The following is a 22,557-nucleotide window of genomic DNA, read 5'->3' as shown; positions in this document are numbered from 1 at the left end:
GCGTCACTTCGGTCTTCAAGCGAAATCGGTACCCGGTTGGTACGCACTCAATTGTGTTGCTTCGCAAGATGACTGCGTTCGATGCTGCTGCAGAGCTCGCGTTTAGCGATGAGAGCTGCTCGGACGACAGCGATTACGAGGTGACGCAGGTGCTGTACGAAGCCTTCTATGCACGTTGTCCATGAACAATCCTTGCGGGCGCGACATGGAAATGACGTACTCTACGACTGCCGCCGTCAAACTACGCACGGGGGACGGCGAGTTTGGTTGCCGTGGAAACGTACAGAGCGGAAGTCGGGCATGGTTTCCGGAACCGGTTTGTGCGACGTCTACGCAGAATTTCGTGTGCGATCCCCCGCGAAGCGTGTTTGCGCTCCGCTGGCCGATTCGGATTTGTGAAATCCGAGCGCTCGCTCGAGGATTTTGGCGGCCGCTCCAGATTGACCAGTGAGAAACGCCATTAGAAGAAGTGGTCCCAGCCACCGAGGCTGCCGAAACAGCATGGCCTATGTGACCTATTGCCACTATGGCACAGTGGAGTTCGGCGTTGTTTATGCGGACGGCTTCATGCAAGGGTCGCGCGGGGTGGTCGAAAGAGACGCGTGGTTCGATACCAACACGGCGGCGGAGAGTTATAGCCATCGGGGGTAGGGGACCCGCGGTTTACGAAGAGCGCGTAAGCGGGGTGACTGTGAGTCGGGCTTCCGCCAGTCGGTTTGCTGAAGCAGTGCCCTGGCTTTGAAGTCGACCCCTCGCCGTTGAACCGCACCATACCGAGACATTCCGCAAACTGTCCAGATGCCCTAACGGGGCGTGAAAGTGCTTTCTTCGGGAAAGTGTGTCTTGCGATGTTGTGAGGCAAAAGGGGGCTCGTTGCAGTGCAAAGGATTTGTGGCAACGGCATTGACGTATTGGAACTCCCGATAGTGTCACTCTGGAGCCCCGTTGTGTGCACACTGCGAGCATCGCAGTGTGATTGGACGAACGATGGGGCGAGAGGGTTGCTGGGGATGCTTTTGAGTACGTGCATGACCGAGGGACGGGATTTCGGTGGAGATTCGGCTAAGAGAAAGAAGACCAAATTCGAACTTTTGACTCGTAGTTTGATCTCCGTGTAAATACTTTCCATTATATCGCTTGCCTATTCTATCTTAATAAACAGTTAACCCCTTTGCAATCAGCGTCACTGACTTGCCTACTGTAATGTGACTTCGCGACATCCACAGCATATTCAAGTTTCCCTCACTGGCATCGAAGCGAACATCAACTGTTACTTTGCTTAGAAATGAGAAAATATTCGAAGTAAAAATCACAGCGCAAAAAAAGAAAAGAACGATGACAAAGACAGTCTACGCAACAGGCGAGGATTAGCGCAAACGCGCAAATCCTGGCCCCGATCGGATATCGGCAGTCCGATGCGCTGCAGCCAGTCCGCTCGTCTGCTGCCTTGCAGAGGGACACGATGTCGCAGCTTGACATGTTGCCAGTCGCTACGTTTGCAGCCCACAACGCAACAAAGTCGAATCATGGTGCTCGCAAAAAGACTGAGACCGACTCTGACCGCTGAGCTCTCGTTGAAATGGAGCACGTTGTAACACAAGCAGATGACGCTTGTTGTGTGCCGGAAGTGCTTAAAGGGACTCTGAAACGATTTTGACAATTTGCACAAACGAACTGAGTCGTTAGAGTAGGTCCTTCTAATCATTAATTGACGCATCTAAGTGCTCTATGTAAAGCATGTAATTTATTATAAGGTTTTAAATATATACATCGCTGCCGGTCGCAGCACACTGCTCGGCGGAATTTTCAGCCGCACCTACCCATGACGCAAATCACCCAATTGACGTCAGTAGGGCGAGCTATCCGATTGGCTGTCCAGGGCGCGTCAACGATAATTTTTCCACCTTTATGGTGAACAAATAATGTTCGCAATAGTTGGAATGTTAGTTAATTTGTTTCTATAAAAAGAAAGTCACAGAAAGAGCATATATATACATCGCTGCCGATCGCAGCACACTGCTCGGCGGAATTTTCAGCCGCACCTACCCATATGACGTAAATCACCCAATTGACGTCAGTAGGGCGAGCTATCCGATTGGCTGTCCAGGGCGCGTCATCGATAAATTTTCCACCTTTATGGTGGACAAATAAACTTCGCAATAGTTGGAATGTTAGTTAATTTGTTTCTATAAAAAGAAAGTCACAGAAAGAGAATATATATACATCGCTGCCGATCGCAGCACACTGCTCGGCCGAATTTTCAGCCGCACCTACCCATATGACGCAAATCACCCAATTGACGTCAGTAGGGCGAGCTATCCGATTGGCTGTCCAGGGCACGTCATCGATAATTTTTCCACCTTTATGGTGAACAAATAATCTTCGCAATAGTTGGAATGTTAGTTAATTTGTTTCTATAAAAAGAAAGTCACAGAAAGAGAATGCACAAGAACAATTTCTCACTACACTTAAGGTTGTTAAGGTGTCGTATCGGTTGGGGAGGGTGGGGAAGTAATTGAAGCTTTGTAGTTAAAGTTTATGCAACATGATCTTTGAGAACGTTAATTCCCCGAGCTTTATCGCGCATGAAATGTCATTCACATTGAATGTGGTACCTAAATATTGCACGAGTACAAGGTACAACCTATGCTCAGGTTAGACATTTAAGGCTCGTCGAAAACTCGGACGTTTTTTTTTTTTTTTTTTTTTTTTTTTTTTTATGAGACGTGGTAGCTAGCTGGGGGCCGTGGCTACGGTGCGCTGCGCCGCTGATCGCATGACGTCTCCGGACCGCACATGGCCCACTCCTCCTGCGCTTCTCGACGATGGCGGCTGGTCGTTCGCCAATAAGACCGCCTTCATTTCGTTGATTGGCGATAGCGAAGGTCCCGCTGCGTATGTAGGATGGGTCACTGATATGCAGAGCCGGTCTGGCCGACTTGGCTGCGCATGCTCCACGGCGGGCGCTCTCGAACACCTCAGGCGTAGTGCGGCTCCATCGGCCACATTTCATCGGACCGACTCATCTGCATCATTCTTTGTATGCAGCCAGAGCTGCGCATATATGTTTATCGTGAGAGTCAGAAGAAAAACGCTTCTCTGCTCGTCCTGGTCCCGCTTCCAGCCTCCCGGATTTATAGCACTCGGCTGTTTTTACGTCGTCCCTCCTACGGCGTCTGCTTCGCTCCCTCGCCTCCCCGTTCCACATTCTCCGTGCAGATCGCAACAGTTTCGTTCCGTGGGCGCCGCCGCATTGGGTTGTCATACGCGCATCTTCTCGCTGTTGCGTTCGTCCCCGACTACGTTGGGTATAACAAACCGGCTGTAACACCGTGCATTGTTTGCTGGCGTCACAAAATACGTGTGCGTACAACATTCCACGATGACGGCGCTTCCTCAGAATGATCTCCCAGTTAGCCCAGTTTCTGGTCGCTCATCGGTGGTTTCCTGTCGACCGACCGTCGCCTCCGCGCGCCATCCTCGCCCGCGGCGACGTCGCGGCCGTTGCCGACGAAGCGCGCGCATTCTCCCTGGCACCGCTTGACATCACCGCTCACGCCGTGGCCTTCGGCCGCGTCCAGTCACCGCCCGTTCAGCCTCACAGTTGGCCCTCGGAATGACTGCACGTAGCGTGTCTCCGTAGCTGCAGCAATGACGTGCCTGTCTGTCTTGTCCACAGTGCTCAGAAGCGGTCGGAATTATCGTCTCAGTTGCTGACTTCGTCTGAATGATGACGGCGGATGTGCACTTGCATATGTGTAATCGCGTCAGTTGGGTCACAGCTACGTGCTTCGAATCTGAACTCTGCTTTTGTATCAGTGGAATGTTGAGTACGGTCGCCCTGGCCGCCTTCACAAAACGGCGGCCAGGGCCATCGGTGTGCTGTTGAAACTCGCTCTTTCAACGGCTGTTGCGTTGTTCATACACGGGCGGTATAATGTGAGAGTTCCTTTCGTTTTACTCTCACAGAATCCTTTCTTATCATTTCAAGGACGGCGGGGCGGACCGCCGCTCGATTCACTGGAGAAGGGCGAAAAGGGATAACATTGGAATAGAATCGCATACCGGCCCGCTACAGTGGATCACAACCTCCATTCCTCTGCGTGTTTTGCCGTCGTAGCAAGTACAATTAAAGAACCGCAAAAAAGCGCCTCTCTCTGAAATTTTGGTGCGTACAATAGCGTGGAAACTAATCAGAATCCATGCGCTACGAAGCCAGTGAAAACGTATGCGTGTTTAATGATAGTCGGTTCATTTGGGAACACCGCGAGAGCACCATACGTCGTACGTCGAACAACAAAGTGCCCAAGCACGCGAGAGGTTTCTGCGCGAGGCGGCGATAATTCCGTACGCGTGATTCATGCATCGCGTACGCTACAACACTTGGCGGCGGCAGAAACAGGGACCTGTCGGTTTTGCGCTTTATTAAGTTGCCCTTCGAGACGCGCGCGCGTGCGGTGAGGAGGAATCGCGCAGGTGAGAGGCTCCGCTCTCTCTCTCTCTCTTGGCAACTGCGGCGAGGACTGGAATGCCCGCCCGGCACAACCAAGCGATCAGCGGCGCACCTGTGTATGTTTCGGTTGCGGCGGCTACGCCCGTTCAGAGAGCGGCTCCCGGCGCCATGTTTGTCCGACGTCGGCGGCATCGGTGACGTTCGGCGCGCGCTTGCGGCCGATTTGAAAGAAGTGTGCGCTCGACGGTCAGGTGCCGGCGGTCACTATGGGCTGGTCGCAGCTGTCTCTGGGCCGCAAGGCGGGCTACCTATTCGCCGCCATCAGCCTAGTGCTCGTCTTCATCGCCTTCACGACGCCTTACTGGCTCGCCTCGGACCCACGCGTGTACAGCGCGCAGCTCCTGCAGCTCGGCCTCTGGGAGACGTGCTTCCGCAGCTTCGCCGACCCCAGGGACCTGAACATGGAGAAATACTATGTCGGCTGCCGTTGGATTTTCGCGTATGAGTACAACACGCTGCGGGACTTCATCGAGATCCGTGAGTTGTGGCGCGCCGCGCCGCTATGCTGTGTCGCGCGGTTCCTCGCCGCGTCTGCCGCGCTTGCCCCGCCTTCTTCAAAGGGGTCACGTGTCGCGTGAATAACGGAAGGCGTTGCTTTCCCTCTAATGGGACGAAAGGAATTCGCCAACTCAGCCGCACTTATGTCATATCAGTTGACGTTCTGCTGACGCACATTGATTCCTTTCATACCGGACGAACAAGTGCTTAAGTGCAAGCAGCACGATGGTCACGTCCCGTATTTCTTAGTAGCCGTCTGTTGCCAAAGAGACCATCGAGTAGGGGTTGCTTTCTTGGTTTAGTCTCAACTCGTGTTGAGTGTAGGTGGAATTGCTGCACGCTCTCTGTGGTGGAACGTCGGCGAATGGCAGCCAGTATGCCGGCACGCGCGATGACACGCTTGTATGTACAATTCAGTCGTACATCGCTCTGTCGATAGTTTATGTGCTTGCCTTGCATCTTCCACATGCTACAACTTTGCGCGAAATAAAGATGCGTACATAAGCCATGGAAAGACATCGCATCATTGTACTAGACCTGTTGCATGCTGTGTATTTTTGCTCCCAGGAGTTTTCTTCAGAATGGAAACATGCAAGAGTCGTGCTAGTTCGGTGTCCAACTGTTTTGAATACTGGCAGTGACAGTGGGCAAACAGCTCAGCATGTTACGTATGAGCATGCTTTGTGCATTACCACTGAGTTCTGCTGTAGTTCTCACTAAATTTCTTACATGTGCTTTAAGAACTTAGGAGATTTCTTAAGCTACTTTGTGTGTTACAGCTTGTCTCGTGAATGAAGTAAATGGTTACATGTAATTGGCTACTGAAAAAAAAGGTAATTTAATTACAGTGAGCATTATTGTGTAAAGTAAACGATCATTACAAACCGAAAATTATTTCATTGCAAGTATTTAAATACATGTAATTCATTACGTGTAAGGCTGCTGCTAACACTAGCAAGTGACTGGTGAAAACTGTAATGCTGTCAAGTTGTCAGGGTTCAATGCATAGTCAGGACGAGACTTTGTGGAAAGCTCTATAAAAAGGGTCAGAGATGCAATGTTAGTGAAAACTTAGATGCAACAAGATACTTGCATTGAAGTGGTTTATTGCATTGTAGTGAAGGATACAGATGCAACTTGTCATAACTGATTATTGATAAATTTGGAGGTCTCTCAGAATGTACATGTCGTGCTGCCTCCGCAAGCCCTTTCTGCAGTTTTGCTGCACTCTTGTCCAGTCATGCTTGGCTAAGCTTGTTTAAAACTCATCTGGACATTAGAGCATATGCAAACTTTAAGTGCTGCACACACTTCTCCCCACATCTTGTCTTGCCTAACAGAGAGTGCGAAGAACTGGGAATGAGGGCACACACCGGGGACACCATCCCTGCCGCCACCCGAGCTTTTGACAGTGCCCCAAGTTAACTTCGTCCGGGCAACTTGATGTGCAGAAAAGCCTGTTTGTGGAATAATGTGTATCCTCCATTGTGCTATAATATTAAACACAATATGGTTAAAGCTGATTTTATTAGGAAACATTTTTTGCTGAAGGTGTGCCCCTTTGTTGTTCTGTGCAGCATTCTTTGTGGCAGTTCAAGTGTTCTTCACCATCGGCTTCACGCTGCTGCTGCTCGCCTCTGTCCTGCTGCTGGCCATGCACATTTGCCTGCCTTCAGCGAGAACGCTGCAGTTGCTCAAGGTTGTCATTGCCTTGCTTCTGGCATCAGGTAACATTCTTGAGTGGCTAGAACCATGTGTTTGATATGGGTCAAACATCAAACCACATGCTGATTATCACGAAATTCATCTGTTCTGAGGTATAAACTTGCTTATTATGGGTAACTAAACAAAACCAGGCATTTGTGTTGTACATGGCGAATGCAGCATTTCCCATGTTCCCAGTTGCTGCCATGCCTAAGAGAGCCCCAGCATCAATTAAAAAAAGAGTGCCTTTCTCCTTGTGTGTCTTCGTAGATTATAGCAACAGCAATGTTTTACGATTTAAATAGTGGAATACAAAATACCTGTACTGTGACGCCATTCAAGTTAAAACTTTTGACACAGTGCATGAACAGCCAAGCAAATGATCGGAAAATTGATACAGCATGTGGCATGCTGTTTTCTATGCAATACTGATGAGGAAAATTGGTGCAACCAGAATACAACAGACACAGAAAGAAAAGACAAAGACAAGCACTTCCATGCAATAATTTGTGAAAAGCATGGCCATAACTTCAAGCAGATTGTTTGCCAAGAGCTTGTATTAGCAACATATTGAACTGCAGGGCACATCGACATCACTTTGTAGTTCTTAAGATCAGTGTGCATTTTCTATTAATTTTTTTAATTTCTTTTGCCATTCGCCATCAGCTTGGATGCTGTCATTAGCTGGAATCATCCATGCGGGATGATAGATGGTACGAAAAGAATGGGAAATGGCAATTATTACAAATTACGACTTCAGTCATCTTGTGCTTTTGTTGTTTTGAGAGAAAAGTGTCAAACTTGGCTTACTGCTCTGTGCCTTTGAGGCGATTAAACAGTGCAGAGCATAACATAAAAAGAATTAACGGCATTATGCTGGAAGACCCATATGGAAGTTCTGTGTTCTTACCCAGTGCCTTTGTTCCTTATGTGGCACTAATTTTACGGCCGTGACTTCTGCAAGAGTTGGCCATTTACAAGTCATAGTTGCCAGAAGTTAAAAAAAGTGACACACACATACATTGTAGGATATATTAAGAAAAGTATTTCCCCTATGCGAAATTGCATAAATGGAGAGAAAAGAATACCAGATGATATTGAGAGCCCAGTACTGCCCTGGAGAGTGAATTATTCAGGGCCTTGAAAGCTTTGGGGTTGTGCTCACCTCAGGTCTTCAATATTGAATGTACATATTAATTTTAGTGACAGGTACGAATAGGATCAAGCTGGGCGCATTATTACTACAGCATACAAGGTTAATGCTCGGGGTGCTAGGTTGAGTTTGCGTATTTTTGATGATCCGTTTCATTTGCCATTTTCTTGGCATGAATAGTGCCTCCAAGTAAATGAATAAGGGTGGAAATAATGGTGAATGAGATCAAATGGACAGTCACAATATACAGCTCCTGGACTGTCCCACCACCTCCTGTGTGCTTTTGTGTGCCATTCCCGTCAACAAAATAAACATTCCTTGCAGTATTACTGATAAGTTTTAAAAATTGGCTCTGTACCTTTCACTTTGTGAAGAGTGAGCTGAGCTACTGCTGTGAAGGTATGTAATTCTGAAACCTGCCTTTAATGACAGGTGCCAGCTACAAAAAACATTGTCTACTGGATCCCACCAGGACATTTCCAAGCACCATTTAGACAGGGTTCACTTGATGAACCTGTAGACTTTCTAACAAAAATACTGGTAACATTAGGTGACGGACACAGAGAGTGTGCTTGAGAATTTTCACAATGGAGAAGCAGAGCTGCGTTTTCCAAGACAAAACCAGCCTACACTCGCAGCAAGAGTAATGCCTGTTGCCAACATGACTTTATTTACAAAGGCGGTTGTTAAAATGGATCATGGTGAAAGTGCTGTTTTGCCTGAATGAGTTCTGTGTTCAAGGCAATAAAGATGAAGTACATATTGTCTGCAGAACTACAGGACTAAACCATGGGAAAAAAAGCCCTCGGGTACTAGAGACAGCGTTAATGAGAAGACAGCTAGCACCATCATTATGGACACAAGAATGGCAAGTGGCTGATATTTCAGTTGGTAGCTAGTAGCAGCCACTTGCCATTCTACTAGCTACTGGGCAGGGGCAGTAGGGCAACTGAAGCAAACTCTGAGGCAAGTGCCTGGCACGAACCTCAGGCAGACGACTGCAGGCGAGAATGTCAGATCTCGAAATCCTGAAGTGGGAAGTGGTGGGTGCATCAAGCAAAAAAATGACTGGCATGGAAAGCAAGCACACTAAAGTGAAAGACTATGGTGATCAAGGATGAAGCATGTTTTGGCACAAGCTGTATACAATGCTACAAGATGCTTTCAAAAAGAGATTTCACAAGTGGCATGGTGACTCAACCACACCACCCACACTAGGCAAAAAGCAGTAAAGAGAAGCGCAATTACATTGAAGGAGCGTACGATGGCCAATGCAACTAACAAATGAGGGCATGCTTTCTCAAGAGACAGCAGGGAAAACTGTCAAGCAAGCTGAATAACAGCAGGAATGGTGTTTCAGCTGTTATTGGAACTATGCTGGATCTGACAGCGACTTTGAGCACTTTCAAATATTGGAAAACTGATGTGAAATCGGTGCACAGTGGTTGCTTGTGAATGGATGCACCGGCCCTAAAGCCAAGCATTTTCTGGCTTCATGACCATACATTCGCTTCGCATCAAACAACAGTTTATGAGTACAACTGGATATTACTGTGACAGTGTCAAAGGCGGAATTCGACAAGTTGCTACTCTTTCACCAGTGGGCTGCCTACGTGAACACAACAGTATAGTGAGGAAAAGAAAGTGCTATAACCGACTGTATGTGCACACTGCTCCAGCACATTGGATGTGGTTCATACAACTTTCCAATGATGATACAGTACAAAGAATGCAGTTAGAATGTGCAATGCCAATATTCGTAATGCGATACCATCAACCAGTTTCTGCATCATGTGCAACGGTAAACCAATGACAAGTTAGACTGACAATAACAAATGTGCAATGCCCTGCAATGTTTCGAAGCCAAGCAACAAAAATACAGTTGAGTCTGTGACCATTATCACGGCCGCTTGATAAAAAAAGGGTGCCACATGTGCATCAGGCGGTCTACAATGGTAGTGAATGTGACAGCCGTAATTGCATTCTCGGCCACTTGACGGGCCGAATGGCACTAGCTTTTCAAGCACATTCCTGACCCATTTTCTTTGCCTATCTCACACAACAGCCTCTGACTGGTGGTGCCTTGCTACCAGCCAACACTTGTGCATGGTGCGAAAGCAAGGAATACTAAACCATAGAGTGGTGATCCTGACATGAACAAATGAAAAAGCAACTGCATGACGACTTCAATGTAACCACGACAGTTGTGCTATCAAGGATGTCCGAACCCAACACAGTGTGCATGCAAGTGACTTCTAGATGCATGAAGCCCAGGACAAAGGCAAAACCTGCCGCTGTTATCACAGGCACTGAAATTGCAAGTACAACAACAAGCCAAAACAAGGTTCGCAAATAATCAACAGCACACTGGCTTATCCTACCACACAACGAGGGAAGACAAAAACAGTGTGTTCTGATTCCCAAATCACTTTCAAAGTCACTATGATGATGCAGTCCATGGAGATGCCCTGCCAAAATCTGTCTAAACGTCATTATTGGCAGAATATAGACCCAGACATGGCAAAACATGCTAGGGATTGTCAGATGTGTTGGCAGCAAAACTATCCGATGTGTGATCGACGTGTTGGATGTGCGAGGTGTTTAGGCGGGCGTCCCCACGTCAACGTGACTGCCCTCTTCTCCGAATCAATAGCACGCTCTTCCCCGAGCTGACACAAAAAGATGCAAGGCAAACCAAAATGCGAGAAGGTGCCCTCCCGCTCTCCACAAGCTGACACAAGAGGGGTGACGGAGCAAGACAAACCAAAAGGCAAGAAGGTGACCCTCCCACCGCTCTCTGCAAGCTGACACAGCACTACTACTCCACAGGGTCCGGAAGAAGATGGTGACGACAGGATCGCCAGAGGTTATTTAAGGCTGAGCTGGCCCACGTGTCAAAAGAAACCGCTCTAGACTCGCATGAGAGTCACACCCATTTACCAATGATGTGGATACAATCTTTTGTACTTTTTTCTTTCATCCTCACTATGCCTGGCTTTGTCGTCGTTTCCTGATTCCTGTGGTGAAGACCCACCTCACCAGGTCGTGATTATATCACCGACCATAGTACAGTCGACTCCCGATAATTCGAAGCCGCTTAATTGGAATTTTCGGTTAATTAGAAGTGAAGTGCTGGTCCCGTCAGTTTTGCATGTAATCTTATAGAAGAAATCGCTCAATAATTCGAAGTCCTCATCCAGTAATATTGTTTAATTGGAAGTTAATTTTCAGCCGGGATCCTCGAAGTGACCGTCATTCTTTGGTAGACTGCAAATTTTCAAGTGTTGCAACAGTTCCGTGCTCCGCGTTGGTGTCATCGCCACCGCAGCCGCCCGCAACGCCATCCTTCTTGGAGCGGCGCGATTATTCATTGCTACGGCTGCCGTGGCCTCCGCGATCAACTCCGGCGGGAGGCGAAGCGGCTCCCGCCGGAGGCCGCGCGCGGCTGCCGCGCGTGGCCGGAGCTGATCGCGGAGGCCACGCGAGTGCCATAGGTGCACGCAGTGCTGCATACTGGCAGTGGCGCGATTGTGCGAGATTAGTCTTGCAGCGTGCGCAGCGTATGCTTGTAGGCTAGGTTGTTCCATGAGGGATTCGGAATTGACTGTACGTAGTCGCGCAGTTTATAGCCATGGCAAACCGTGGCTCTTATCGCACGCTCGACCTGGCAACGAAAGTCGAGGTTTTGAAGGAAGTTGAGAAGGGAGGTGCCGCCAAACAAGACATAGCGCGGAAGTACGGGATCAAGCCAAACATGCTCTCTACATCAAGAACAAGCGCACTATAATGGATGCATTTGAGAACGACAAGTTCAAGACTTCTCGGAAGCGAATGCGCACCGGCGCTTACCCAGAGTTGGAGAAGGCTCTGCTGGTTTGGATTAGGGAGGCCAGGAGCAACAAACTTCCTCTCAGCGGAGACATTGTTGCGATGAAAGCCCGAACACTTGCAGCAATGTTGGGGATCGATGACTTCGTTTCGTCAGATGGATGGCTGACGCGTTTTAAAGATCGCCATGACCTGGTTTTCAAGAGCGTGTGTGGTGAAAAGGCGTCCGTTAACCAGGAAACATGCGCCACGTGGAAGGACGGAAAGCTGCGTGAATATCTCTCCAAATACAGACCGGAAGACATCTTCAATGCAGATGAGACTGCACTCTTCTATCGGCTTCTACCAGAGAAGACCCTGACATTCAAGGACGACGACTGTGCTGGGGGAAAACGCAGCAAGGAGAGAGTGTCGGTGCTGATTGTGGCAAACATGACTGTCACGGAACGATGTCGGTTACTTTGATCGGGAAAGCCGCGAAGCCGAGATGTTTTAAAGGCGTGAAGACGCTGCCTGTGGACTATGAGGCGAACAAAAAAGCGTGGATGACGGCCGAAATCTTCAAGAGCTGGATAAGCAAATTGGACCGCAAGTTTGCTGCTTCGAACCGCAAGGTGTTGTTCCTTGTCGATCACTGCAGTGCTCACGTGAATGTGCCAGCCTTGAGTGCAATACGCCTCGCATTTTTGCCTGCAAACACAACGGCTGTTTTGCAGCCAATGGACCAAGGCATCATCAAGAATGTTAAAGTCCTGTACAGGCGGCACCTCCTCGAGCGCATGATTTTGTGTATGGATAGCTCCACAAAGTACGAGGTGAGCCTGCTTAGTGCCATCCACATGTTGGCGCGAGCATGGGATCGTGTGAAGCAAGAAACAATCGCAAACTGCTTCAGGGCTTGCGGTTTTGTGGCAGCTTCTTCGGAGGATGCCTCTGAAATTTCAGCGGAGGAAGGGTCAACATGCGAGCTTGACGGCACTGATTTTGGTGATGCTCTCGGGGACGTCAATTTTGAAGATTACGTCGCCGTAGACAAGGCGGTCGAAACGTGCGGTGCGCTGATGGATAGCGAAATTGTAGAGATTATTCGGCCCCAGGAAGCGACCCAGGAAAGCTATGATGACGTTGAAGGCGAGCCGCAACCTAAGGCTGCCGATGTAGCTGCGGGCCTTGCTCTTGCGGAGCGCTTCTTTGCCGCTGAAGGTAACGCGGAAGAAGCGTTCCGCCACATCTACAGCCTGCAGAACTTGCTTTCAGCAGCGCGATTCGGCAAGAAAAAGCAAAGCAAGATGACCGACTATTTTTCTTAGAGAAAATACTCGATTTCGCCACAAATAAAGTGCTGTTTTTTGTGTTTTGTGCTTAATTGGAAGTTCGTTTAATTCGAATTTTCTTGCGGTCCCCGTGAACTTCGTATTAACGGGAGTCGACTGTAGTGCAACTAGGAACACTGAACCCAAGGGAAGTGCTTCGAATGCCCTTTTAGACTGTCGACCATGTAAGACTAATCAAGAGTACTGATGAAAACAAATAAACTGACAGTACGAAAGTCGAAACAGGACACAAGAGAAGGATGAAATGACGATGCTGACTCCCAAATGGTTTATTCTTTTCAAAAGCGACACTTTTGACTATTCACGGTTGGCTAGTAGACGAAAAATGGATAAAAAATTAAAGCAAAGACTGCAACCTGTATGAACGATAGCTGCTATGTGAAAGGCACTCAAAAAACAGCAAATGTATGCATGCTATGTTATGGAGTGCTTGAAGTTTAAAAACTTCAGTTTTTTTTCTCTGATAGAGCATTTGAAGCCATGCTGATGGATTGGGGCTCACAATGTGTCATCGGAGTTGGTTAAATGATTTTCCTAGTTCTGTTGTTACTTTTGCCTGCAGTTGATGAGAAGTACTTTATAACATTAGTAGATGCCGCAACACAATTCATTGTAACATGGACGGTACCAAACAGGTCCGAGTCAGACATCATTCAGTTCATCAAGGAAAAGATTGTCTCAAAAGAGGGAAGTTCATGAGCAGTAACCAGTGACAATAGCAGTGTGTTCACCTCAAAAGTAACAAACAACTTTAGGTGTCGTCATATTGAACATGCACTTATAGTGCCATAAGGAATACAGACAAGTGTACTTGTTAAGAGAGCCAAAAGTAGAATTCTTGTGCCTTTTCATAAGAATCGTATGGAGGCAGCCATCACTGGAGTAAATACCTAGCAAAAGCAACATGTGAAGTCAACGCATCTACATGCTGGACTCAAAACATCATTGGTAGAAGTCTTGATTAACCCGTTAACCTAAATTCCAAGTTGTACTCGTCATGGAAGGTTGTACTAACATCGCCAATGACGAGGCACACTCATTCAGCCCAATGTTGTGCTGCTCCCACTGCCAAACACGAGGTACGGTTGGCATTGAGGGAAAGCTGCCCTCAAAGCAGCTTCCCTTTTTTTTTCATTTGTTTTGTGTGCTCATTCTAACCAGAAATCAATCAACATATTTCATGAGAGTGAAATAGAAAAAAGTATAACTTCATAAAAAATTTTTAGATATTTGGTACATTTTTCCAGAATTAACTTGGCAGTTAGAGGGTGAACTACACTACATGAAAAATAATGAGCAATTTGGCATGGACAGCCACAAAGAATGTCCACATGCCCAGCAGCGAAACATTTGCTAATGTTGAGTGCCTCAAGTAAGCTACCTACTCTGTACAGAGTTGGCAGTCAAAGCGGCTACCATAAAGCCAGGAAATTCATACCATGCTATGATGAATCGTACAGACAGAATAATATATGTAAATTATGGTTCTAGGATTGTTTAGAGAAGTTGGTAAGGGCAAAGGAGATCAGGCTAAGTATCGCCACTTATGGAAGCCTCATATGTGAAGCATGGTCTGTAGTGAGGTAATATGATTACTCATAAGTAAACAGGAACCTTATCTATATAGATATCAAATAATAATGATACAGAGGCAGGACCTGCTATACTGATGCAAATAAAGCCCTATGTCCTTTCTGCAGAATATATTGTGACATGTTAGTGAAATCTCATAGATCACATCCACATGAAAAGGCCTGGTCAGCTTATTTTCGCAGGCGGTCAGCTTTTGCTCCCTCGAAACTACCAGGTGCACACATATAGCAGGGAGCACTTGTCTGCGTCCTTTCATCATTGCCATTAGTTTTTGTCTATTTCTAGCACCCGAAAGCAATCATAGTGTACCGTAATACGCTGGAAAAAAGTATGTTCAGATATTCCACAATTAATTTCGCTAGGAGCTTCTGAAAGCTAACCTCATGACTTGTTTCTATTACAGCGGTGTGCAACACGATAGCAGTCATAACATTTGGCGCCCGTGGTGATGGCCGGGACTGGATGCCAGACCCGGACCACAACTTCCTGTCGTGGTCTTTTGCCCTGGGTGTAATTGGGGCCTTCTGCACCTACGTTGCCGCAGTGCTGTTTGCAGTGGACAGTCGACGCATGGCACGCAAACTGGACGAACAAGAGCACCAGCAACAAGCCTTTGGAATGAATCCAACACACACCATGGGTGTGCCACCCCAAACCCGTGCCTGAAGTCATCAGTGCATCCCATGACTTTGCTTACATACAATCATGTGAGTGGAAAGAAAAAAGGCCTGGCAACACAGTGTAGCTGCAATCTCTAGCTCTGTGCCGACATCCTTCGTGACACCTAACAAGGACATCTGATCGGTTGGCTTCAAGGCCTCTATGTTTTGCCTCTGTAGCTGAAGTAGTCGAGGCAATCTCCAACTGGATTCCCTGATTCTTCAATTCAATGCAGTCTTCTTGCACTCTGTGTTATTTCATTTACATAACACAACAGGCACATGTAGTAGGGGAGTTAGTTGGACCACACAACTTCATCTTGTCTCATTCGCAGTAGTTGATAACACCGCCCAACTTGCACCATATGAAGGGCTAGGGAGATGTACCACAATTTCTTACTGTATTCAATGGGAGCCTACTCTGAAATATTTCATTCTGAACAAGTCTTTCCTGAACCTAGCCTTTGGTTTAAGCAGCTAAAGAAATGTGCATCTATCTAATAGGGAATAGGATATTCAATCTGTCATCATTAAAGCAATTATAGAGCGCTTAAACTGACCAAACGTACAAGACTGAGTAATATACAATTTTAAAGCCACTTGCATAGCCTGAGGTGGTGTGTGAAGCTGTTGAGCGTGTGAGAACCACAGTAAAACATAGTCCCATGTAAACTTGCACTCAAGCAAATTTGCAAAATACACCTTTCAATTGTGTTGACTTGTACGAATTTGGGGCGGATGTTTAGCATGCTTATTTGAGGCACTTAAAGCAAGCTAATGCCTCAGAAAACTTGGTGGTTCATCCCAGACGATTGCTATGAGTGGAGCATAGTTATCTGCTTTTAAGCTGATCAATTCTGTGAGTTGTAGATTTGCAAGAGGCCTACAGAACCCTTATTTAGATTATAGTTATATGGTTAACTGATTATTAGCTTAATTAGGTCAACCAATGCACCACTGTAACTATAGAAGTAATAATTAATGTGACAGGTTTTCAAGTTGAATTGGCAGCAGTAACCTAGCATCATCCCAAAAGGGAACACTCATCTTCAAGAATGGTGATGCAGGAGAGACCGCAGCCTGTTTTGTGATTCAACTTTATGATACTACATAATACGTCAAAAGTGGTTTTTGTATGTCAAACATTTTACACAAATGATGTAACATTGTTTTGTCATATTTGCATGGTGTGTCATGGAGAACTATACAAAGCATGTCTGAAGGGAACTCATTACATTCTTCCAGACTGCAATTCTTTCATTTAAGCACTTCTGACAAGGAGTACTGTGCCTTTGTGCCTGGTGCTTATTTGTAACAAATGTTTTTTGTGAAACTAGGGAGCAGTTTGCTACGTTGTACACCAACTTGCCAACTTCGAAGTTAAATTGTGTCTGGAAGCAGCAGTGTTCAGGTTAATGAGTAAAGCCTTCAAAGAAAATACAATGCTAAGAGTTCTCATGCAATCATCTTCATAATTTGCCTGAAAAGAAATGACAATAGCCTAGTATTGTAGCACATGAAATAAATTCATTTCAGTGTTTGTGCTTTCCTTAACCTACGTCTGCAGGAATGTTCCACGTGAATGAATACTGCAATCTGACAGGGAAAAAAAAGCAGACGTGATTAGTTGGCCATAGTCTTTTTTTTTTTCTTGTATGATTGGAAATTCTTTCAAGATAGCATCCAATCAAGCTGTGTGATTTTAACACTGCTTTGTTCCTGAGTAGTCTAAGAATCTGTATAAATGTTTAATATGCAGTTGTAATGGACCTGCAGGACTGAATTTCCTGGCCAGCATTCCATCCATCAAAGTATAATGATGCACAGATCTGATTTATTACAGAAGGATGCTTTTGTGTGTACCAGCAGAAAAATAGTGCCCTTCACTAACTTGGCTAGCATCATTACATTCTATTCTTTACATTCCAACTACAAGATGTTTCAATGGACATAACTTGTTCTCTCTTCTGCAGCATAGCTAGAAGTCTTGCACTTTCAACCTTGTAGACTAGATTCCAGTATGACATCTCATTCTCAATGTGAATCTCTAAGTAGTGTGCCATCTGATGCCTTGTCAGGATGCCCGCACACATTGCCACATTTTTAGTTTGCATTTCATCTTACTGGAATGAATTATTATGTGATTTTATCATTTGAATCTCAGCCTTATTGTTCCACCCTTGTTCGTGACTAATATTTAATGTTCATGTCATTCCACCTTTGCCTTTTCGAAAACTTATCGCCGGTGTGTTGCCCATGTTTTCGTGAAGTTTTTAGAATATACCGAATTCAAGAGGAAATGTGTAGTCTTCTTTTTATTGAGAAGGGTAGATTTTGTATTCTTTCACAGAAAAAAAATTGAACAAACAATTCCCACAGGACCTGTGCCTCATTCTCTCATCCGTCCATTGAACTTTGTGTGCCTTCGTATAATCGGAGGCTCTATTTTTTAAGATGTTCAGAGTGTGTGCCAATGTGCTTTTTATATAGAGGGTTCTGGCTGGTGCCATGATGCTGGAGCTTTTTGTAGGAAAATTATTTACACAAGTCGTGCACCTATCTTGCACAGTGTTTTGTATTATCCCTGCTGTTTTGTTTCTGAGGGAACCATTTGTAAATAAAATAAATATTGCCGCGCTTGTTTTTCCGTTGCAGCCATCTCATATATGTGAAATGCAAGCAGGAGTTAAGCATTGCTCAAAGCAAGAAAGGATGCCCTCATGTCCGCACTGGGTTGTGTCTTGAGATTGCACTTGTCATAAACTTGTATGGCTGTGGTGCTAGTCTCAAATCATTGTGCTGGCACATGATGGATTTTTTCTCTCCCTGTTTCTGCAGAATAAAGATGTGATGACCAAGAGAGGTTCTTGTATCATCTTTAAGCAGCTATAATAAAAAATTTAATCGTAGCTATTGTGCAGTTTGTGCTCAAAGGCTCTGATGGTAGTTTGAATGTTGCAAGAACTGAATTAGTGCAGTATCATTTACAAGCTCCTGAGCTTACTGGACGTCCCTTTGTAAACCCACATGTGTCAAATAATGTAAATTGTTTTTATACCAGATGGGCTCAAGGCAAACTTTATATTTCACATTGTTTAGAAAATATTTGCTATTTGAATGTAGCTTTTTAGAACATTCATAATTAATTAGGAAGTGTCACTATTCAAGCTCCCCGAGTTTTAATATCAAAAAGAAGGCAACATGATCTGCGAGCTGAAAAAAAAATGCCGCCTGCAAAACCATATTTACTGCTGCAAAAATCCGCTACATCTAGTGGGAAAACTGATTGGTTGCCATCACTGCTTCAATACAATGCAACTGGTGATAACATGGACACCAAACTTCACCAGAGAAGACAGGATCACGAGATGATAGGCATGATGAACACTGGTCCAAAAGGGGCGTATGTCACTGGAGTTGCCCTGACATAGGCACATCCTTAATTGAAACGATCGCCTAGGCCAGAGATGCACTATAGGGGAACTAATTGAGGGGCTCAATTTCAAACCAAATGGCTTTCAATCGTTCTCATCAATGGTGATTGGTGGTGGCCGGGCTTCCACCACCGATGCAAATGATGAACACGCTTGCATGACCGAATGCCAACAAAACCTTGTTGATTTGACCCTCGTTAAATCGGACCATACGGACTCGTCCTCTGGTCCTGGCAGGCGTATACATTATTGAGTGAAATCGAACTCATTATGCAGAGTTATTTGGCCCAGCGCATGTGAACAGTCACAATTGCCAGCATGCCTTGCAAAGCTAGATCCACCTACAGCCTACAACATGCTCCTCCTGTTTTGGGACACTTACTGGAAAAATCCAGCAGGTCCGATTGGACCAATCGGTTGTTTGAACACAAGTGGACTCAACTGGTCTCTCAATTGGATTCATTAGCTCCAAGATGAGAAACGAAAGAAAGGGAAAAAACCTAGATGAGCCTTAACCTTAATATGACATGGATACATATATACTTAAAACTCCTTTCAAGAAGCTAATTCACGAATGAACAAATTATGGCAATTCTCTTCAATGACAACCCACCACTTCACTATGAGAGATGCATGTCAGGTGATACATGCGCAATCAAGATTTAGTTGAGGCCATTGAGAAATTGATAACGTTTCCAGAGAGATTTTTAACTTTACAGAAAACTGCTCTCAATTTATCATGCCAAAATACAAATATTTTTTTTATTTGAAAACACATTATAATTGTGTTGTAGTTATTATGAACGATTTTCTTCACGAGATTGCTCATCCAGTGACTTCCGATTGGGTCCACTTGGGACGAATTGGCATACCAAGCTCCAGTGATGTCTAATTGGAACTTGGGCCTCCATTAACTAGGTTTGGCCGCGTGCCTTCAGAACTACATGGTTGAGATCCGTGATCACGTGGGCAGCGACCGCGGGTTCATTCGCAGCAGTCAACGGCGAAAGCTGTCGAGGATGAAAATTGGTCGACCGTGGCCCACGCGCTGGCATCAAACCCGCCTTCTGCGCCTCGATGCTGTTGCTGACGCTGGCGAAAGAAATGACATGCACGCTGTAGTGACACGCATGCCTTGCCCTACGTGCGGCCGCACTGCGGAACGAGTCGCGAGGCCTTCGCCACTGCGAGTGCTAGTCACTCAAGAGATGGCGAGAATTGCTGCTTCTGAACTGTTTCTGTGCAAAATAGTATTTAGTAAATGGAAAATCAGACATCCAACCGTTCGTAGCAATTGCTACAAAGGAACCCGATACGGTTTCCTCGAAAGATAAGCCTCGCAGTTGAAGAAAAATTCGTCCTGGTCCGGGACTCGGACCCGGGACAGCCGCTCTAACATCTGAGCTAGCCAGGCGGCTAGCAGATATAGCAGGGCGCAGTCGAATTCATCAACAACTCGAAGCAAAATCAGATGGTAGAGCAGCTTTCCCGGAAAGGCGGTGGTCCCGGGTTCGACCCCCGGACCAGTACGAATTTTTCTTCAACTGCGAGGCTTATCTTTTGAGGAACCCATATGGGTTTTCTTCGTAGCAACTGCTACGAACGGGTGGATGTCTGATTTTTTCTTTATTAATTACCTCTCCACCTTGCGGGTTTCCGCAGAACTATTGCGTTCTTATTACGTTACCGCTTACGCGTAAATACCCTGGGACATATCTACACAGATTCCACAGCGACCTTAATTCTAAACAAGAAAAGTAGGAAGATACCTATAAAGAAAGCAATCAGACAAGGAGACACAATCTCTCCAATGCTTAATAGCTGGACTACTACTTGGAAGAAGTAGTCCACCTATTGAACTGTGAAGGTTTAGGAGTAAGGATAAATGGCGAATACCTCAGCAACCTTCGGTTTGCCGATGACATATGCAGCAACACCGGGGACGTGTTCTAACAAATGATTGAGGACCTTAACAGGGAGAGTGTAAGAATGGGGTTGAAGAATAATATGCAGAAGACAAAGATAATGATAAATAACCGGGCAAGGAAAAAGAGTTCAAGATTACAAGTCAGCCTATTGAGTCTGTGAAGGAGTACGTTTACCTTGGTCAACTAATCACAGGGAACCCAGACCATCGGAAGGAAATTCAGAGAAGAATAAAAATGGGTTGGATCGCATGGCAAACATCGTGAGCTCCTGACTGGGAGCTTACCGTTATCATTGAAAAGGAAGGTATAGAATCAGTGCATATGGGGCAGAGACTTGGAGACTGACAAAGAAGCTTGAGAACAAGTTAAGGACCGCGCAAAGGGCGATGGGACGAAGAATGCTGAGCGTAACTTTATGAGAGAGAAAGCGGTTTGGATCAGAGAGCAAACGTGTATAGACGATATTCTAATAGACATTAAGAGAAAAAATGGCGCTGGGCAAGTCATGTAATGCGCAGATTAGATAACCGTTGGACCATTAGAGTGACAGAATGGATACTAAAACCAGGGAAGTGCACGGGTGCTAGTGGAATTGGTTGGCACAGGACAGGAGTAATTGGAGATCGCAAGGAGAGGCCTTCGTCCTGCAGGGGACATAAAGTAGGCTGATGATGATTATGATGATGACGACGTCAAACTTTTGCCTTTGCTTCGAGTTGTTGACAAATTCGAGTTCGCCCTGCCATCTGCTAGCCGCCTGCTCAGCTCAGATAGTAGAGCGGCTGCACCGGAAAGGCGGTGGTCCCGGGTTCGAGTCCCGAACCAGGACGAATTTTTCTTCGACTGCGAGGCTTATCTTTCAAGGAACCCGTGTGGGTTTCCTTTGTAGCAACTGCTACGAATGAGTGGGTGTCTGATTTTCCCTTTTTAATTTGTTCTCTGTGTGCACCTTGCGGGTTTGCGCAGAAGTATTACGTCAGAAATAGTATTTGCCGATTCCTTCAGTAAATAAAAGCGTATTGATTTAGCAAACATTTGTTTATTGTTCTCACGATATCCTCGATAATTAGGCATTCGGCTAATTTGAATTTTTTCCCCGTGAAATCCGAATAAATTAGGTTTTGATACACGCGTACCGTCGTGCGAAGCTGGGGGGGGGGGGGAGGGGGTCATTCCTGAAGGGCCGACATGGAGCGTTCGGTAGGGATATCCTCGCCGCAACAAACATGCGCCTTCAAGCGCACCATACCTTTAATTCTTATGTTTCTTGAATAAAACACGCATGTATATGAGTGTAATAAAGCACAGGTTTTAGGAGTGCTCGGCTGTTTCTTTTTTTGTTTGTTTTGTTTTTTAAGGAAAGGAGAAATCTCGGCGAAAACTCGACCAGCGACCGACAGACCCGGGCGAAACCACGGGATGGTAGGCAAAGCTTCACTTTAAAGGTATTGCTATTTTTTGGCTCTTGCTGTCCAGGCCGGTGCATATAGGTACTTGCATAGGCGCCGACCACGGGGAGGCTCCGTAGCCCGAGCACCTTGCATAGTTTTCCGGCGGGGCCGGAACTGTGCAAGGCATTCTTGCACTAGCCTGGCATTCTTGGCGTGACGCACACAAAAATACCGAAAGAACGAGGATTCAGTAATGATTTTCAACGCTTCTAATCAAGACTGCTACCTTAAGATATCGCTACATACTACACTCATTATGGCAAATCAGTTCTGCGTAATTCTGCAAGGTGGAGGTAGTGTCATGAAAGTGAAAATTATCATCCGCCCAAATTTAGCACGAAGCCACAAGGGGTACCCGTATGGATTTCCCCTTTGTAGGTTCGTGCTACTACAGGATGAGTTTCAATTTTTCCCTTTCGCTGTGCTCACCACGCTTCCCATCGCCACCAGATATGAAACAGG

At 46.1% G+C, this 22,557-nt stretch overlaps 2 protein-coding genes across 3 annotated transcripts in view; one reads left to right on the top strand and one right to left on the bottom strand.

The window, feature by feature from the left end:
• LOC142580108 (uncharacterized) overlaps positions 1-18,142 on the top strand; it is a 79,952-nt gene extending 61,810 nt beyond the window's left edge. The window contains exons 1-3 of one of the 2 annotated variants that reach the window (XM_075690910.1): positions 4,472-4,990; positions 6,589-6,738; positions 15,027-18,142. In XM_075690910.1, coding sequence (XP_075547025.1) covers positions 4,720-4,990; positions 6,589-6,738; positions 15,027-15,289 — 684 coding nt within the window. In that variant the 5' untranslated portion in view covers positions 4,472-4,719 and the 3' untranslated portion in view covers positions 15,290-18,142. Of the gene's footprint in view, positions 1-4,471; positions 4,991-6,588; positions 6,739-15,026 lie in introns of those variants that run through there. The other variant, XM_075690909.1, reaches the window with a different exon arrangement.
• Positions 1-22,557, bottom strand: part of LOC142578517 (uncharacterized) — a 729,695-nt gene that overhangs the window by 283,610 nt on the left and 423,528 nt on the right. The gene's annotated exons all lie outside the window — the stretch shown is intronic.

This window comes from Dermacentor variabilis, chromosome 4 (genome assembly GCF_050947875.1).
Source record: "Dermacentor variabilis isolate Ectoservices chromosome 4, ASM5094787v1, whole genome shotgun sequence".
Classification (NCBI taxonomy): Eukaryota; Metazoa; Arthropoda; class Arachnida; order Ixodida; family Ixodidae; genus Dermacentor; species Dermacentor variabilis.
This window is presented reverse-complemented; position numbering and strand designations above follow the sequence as displayed.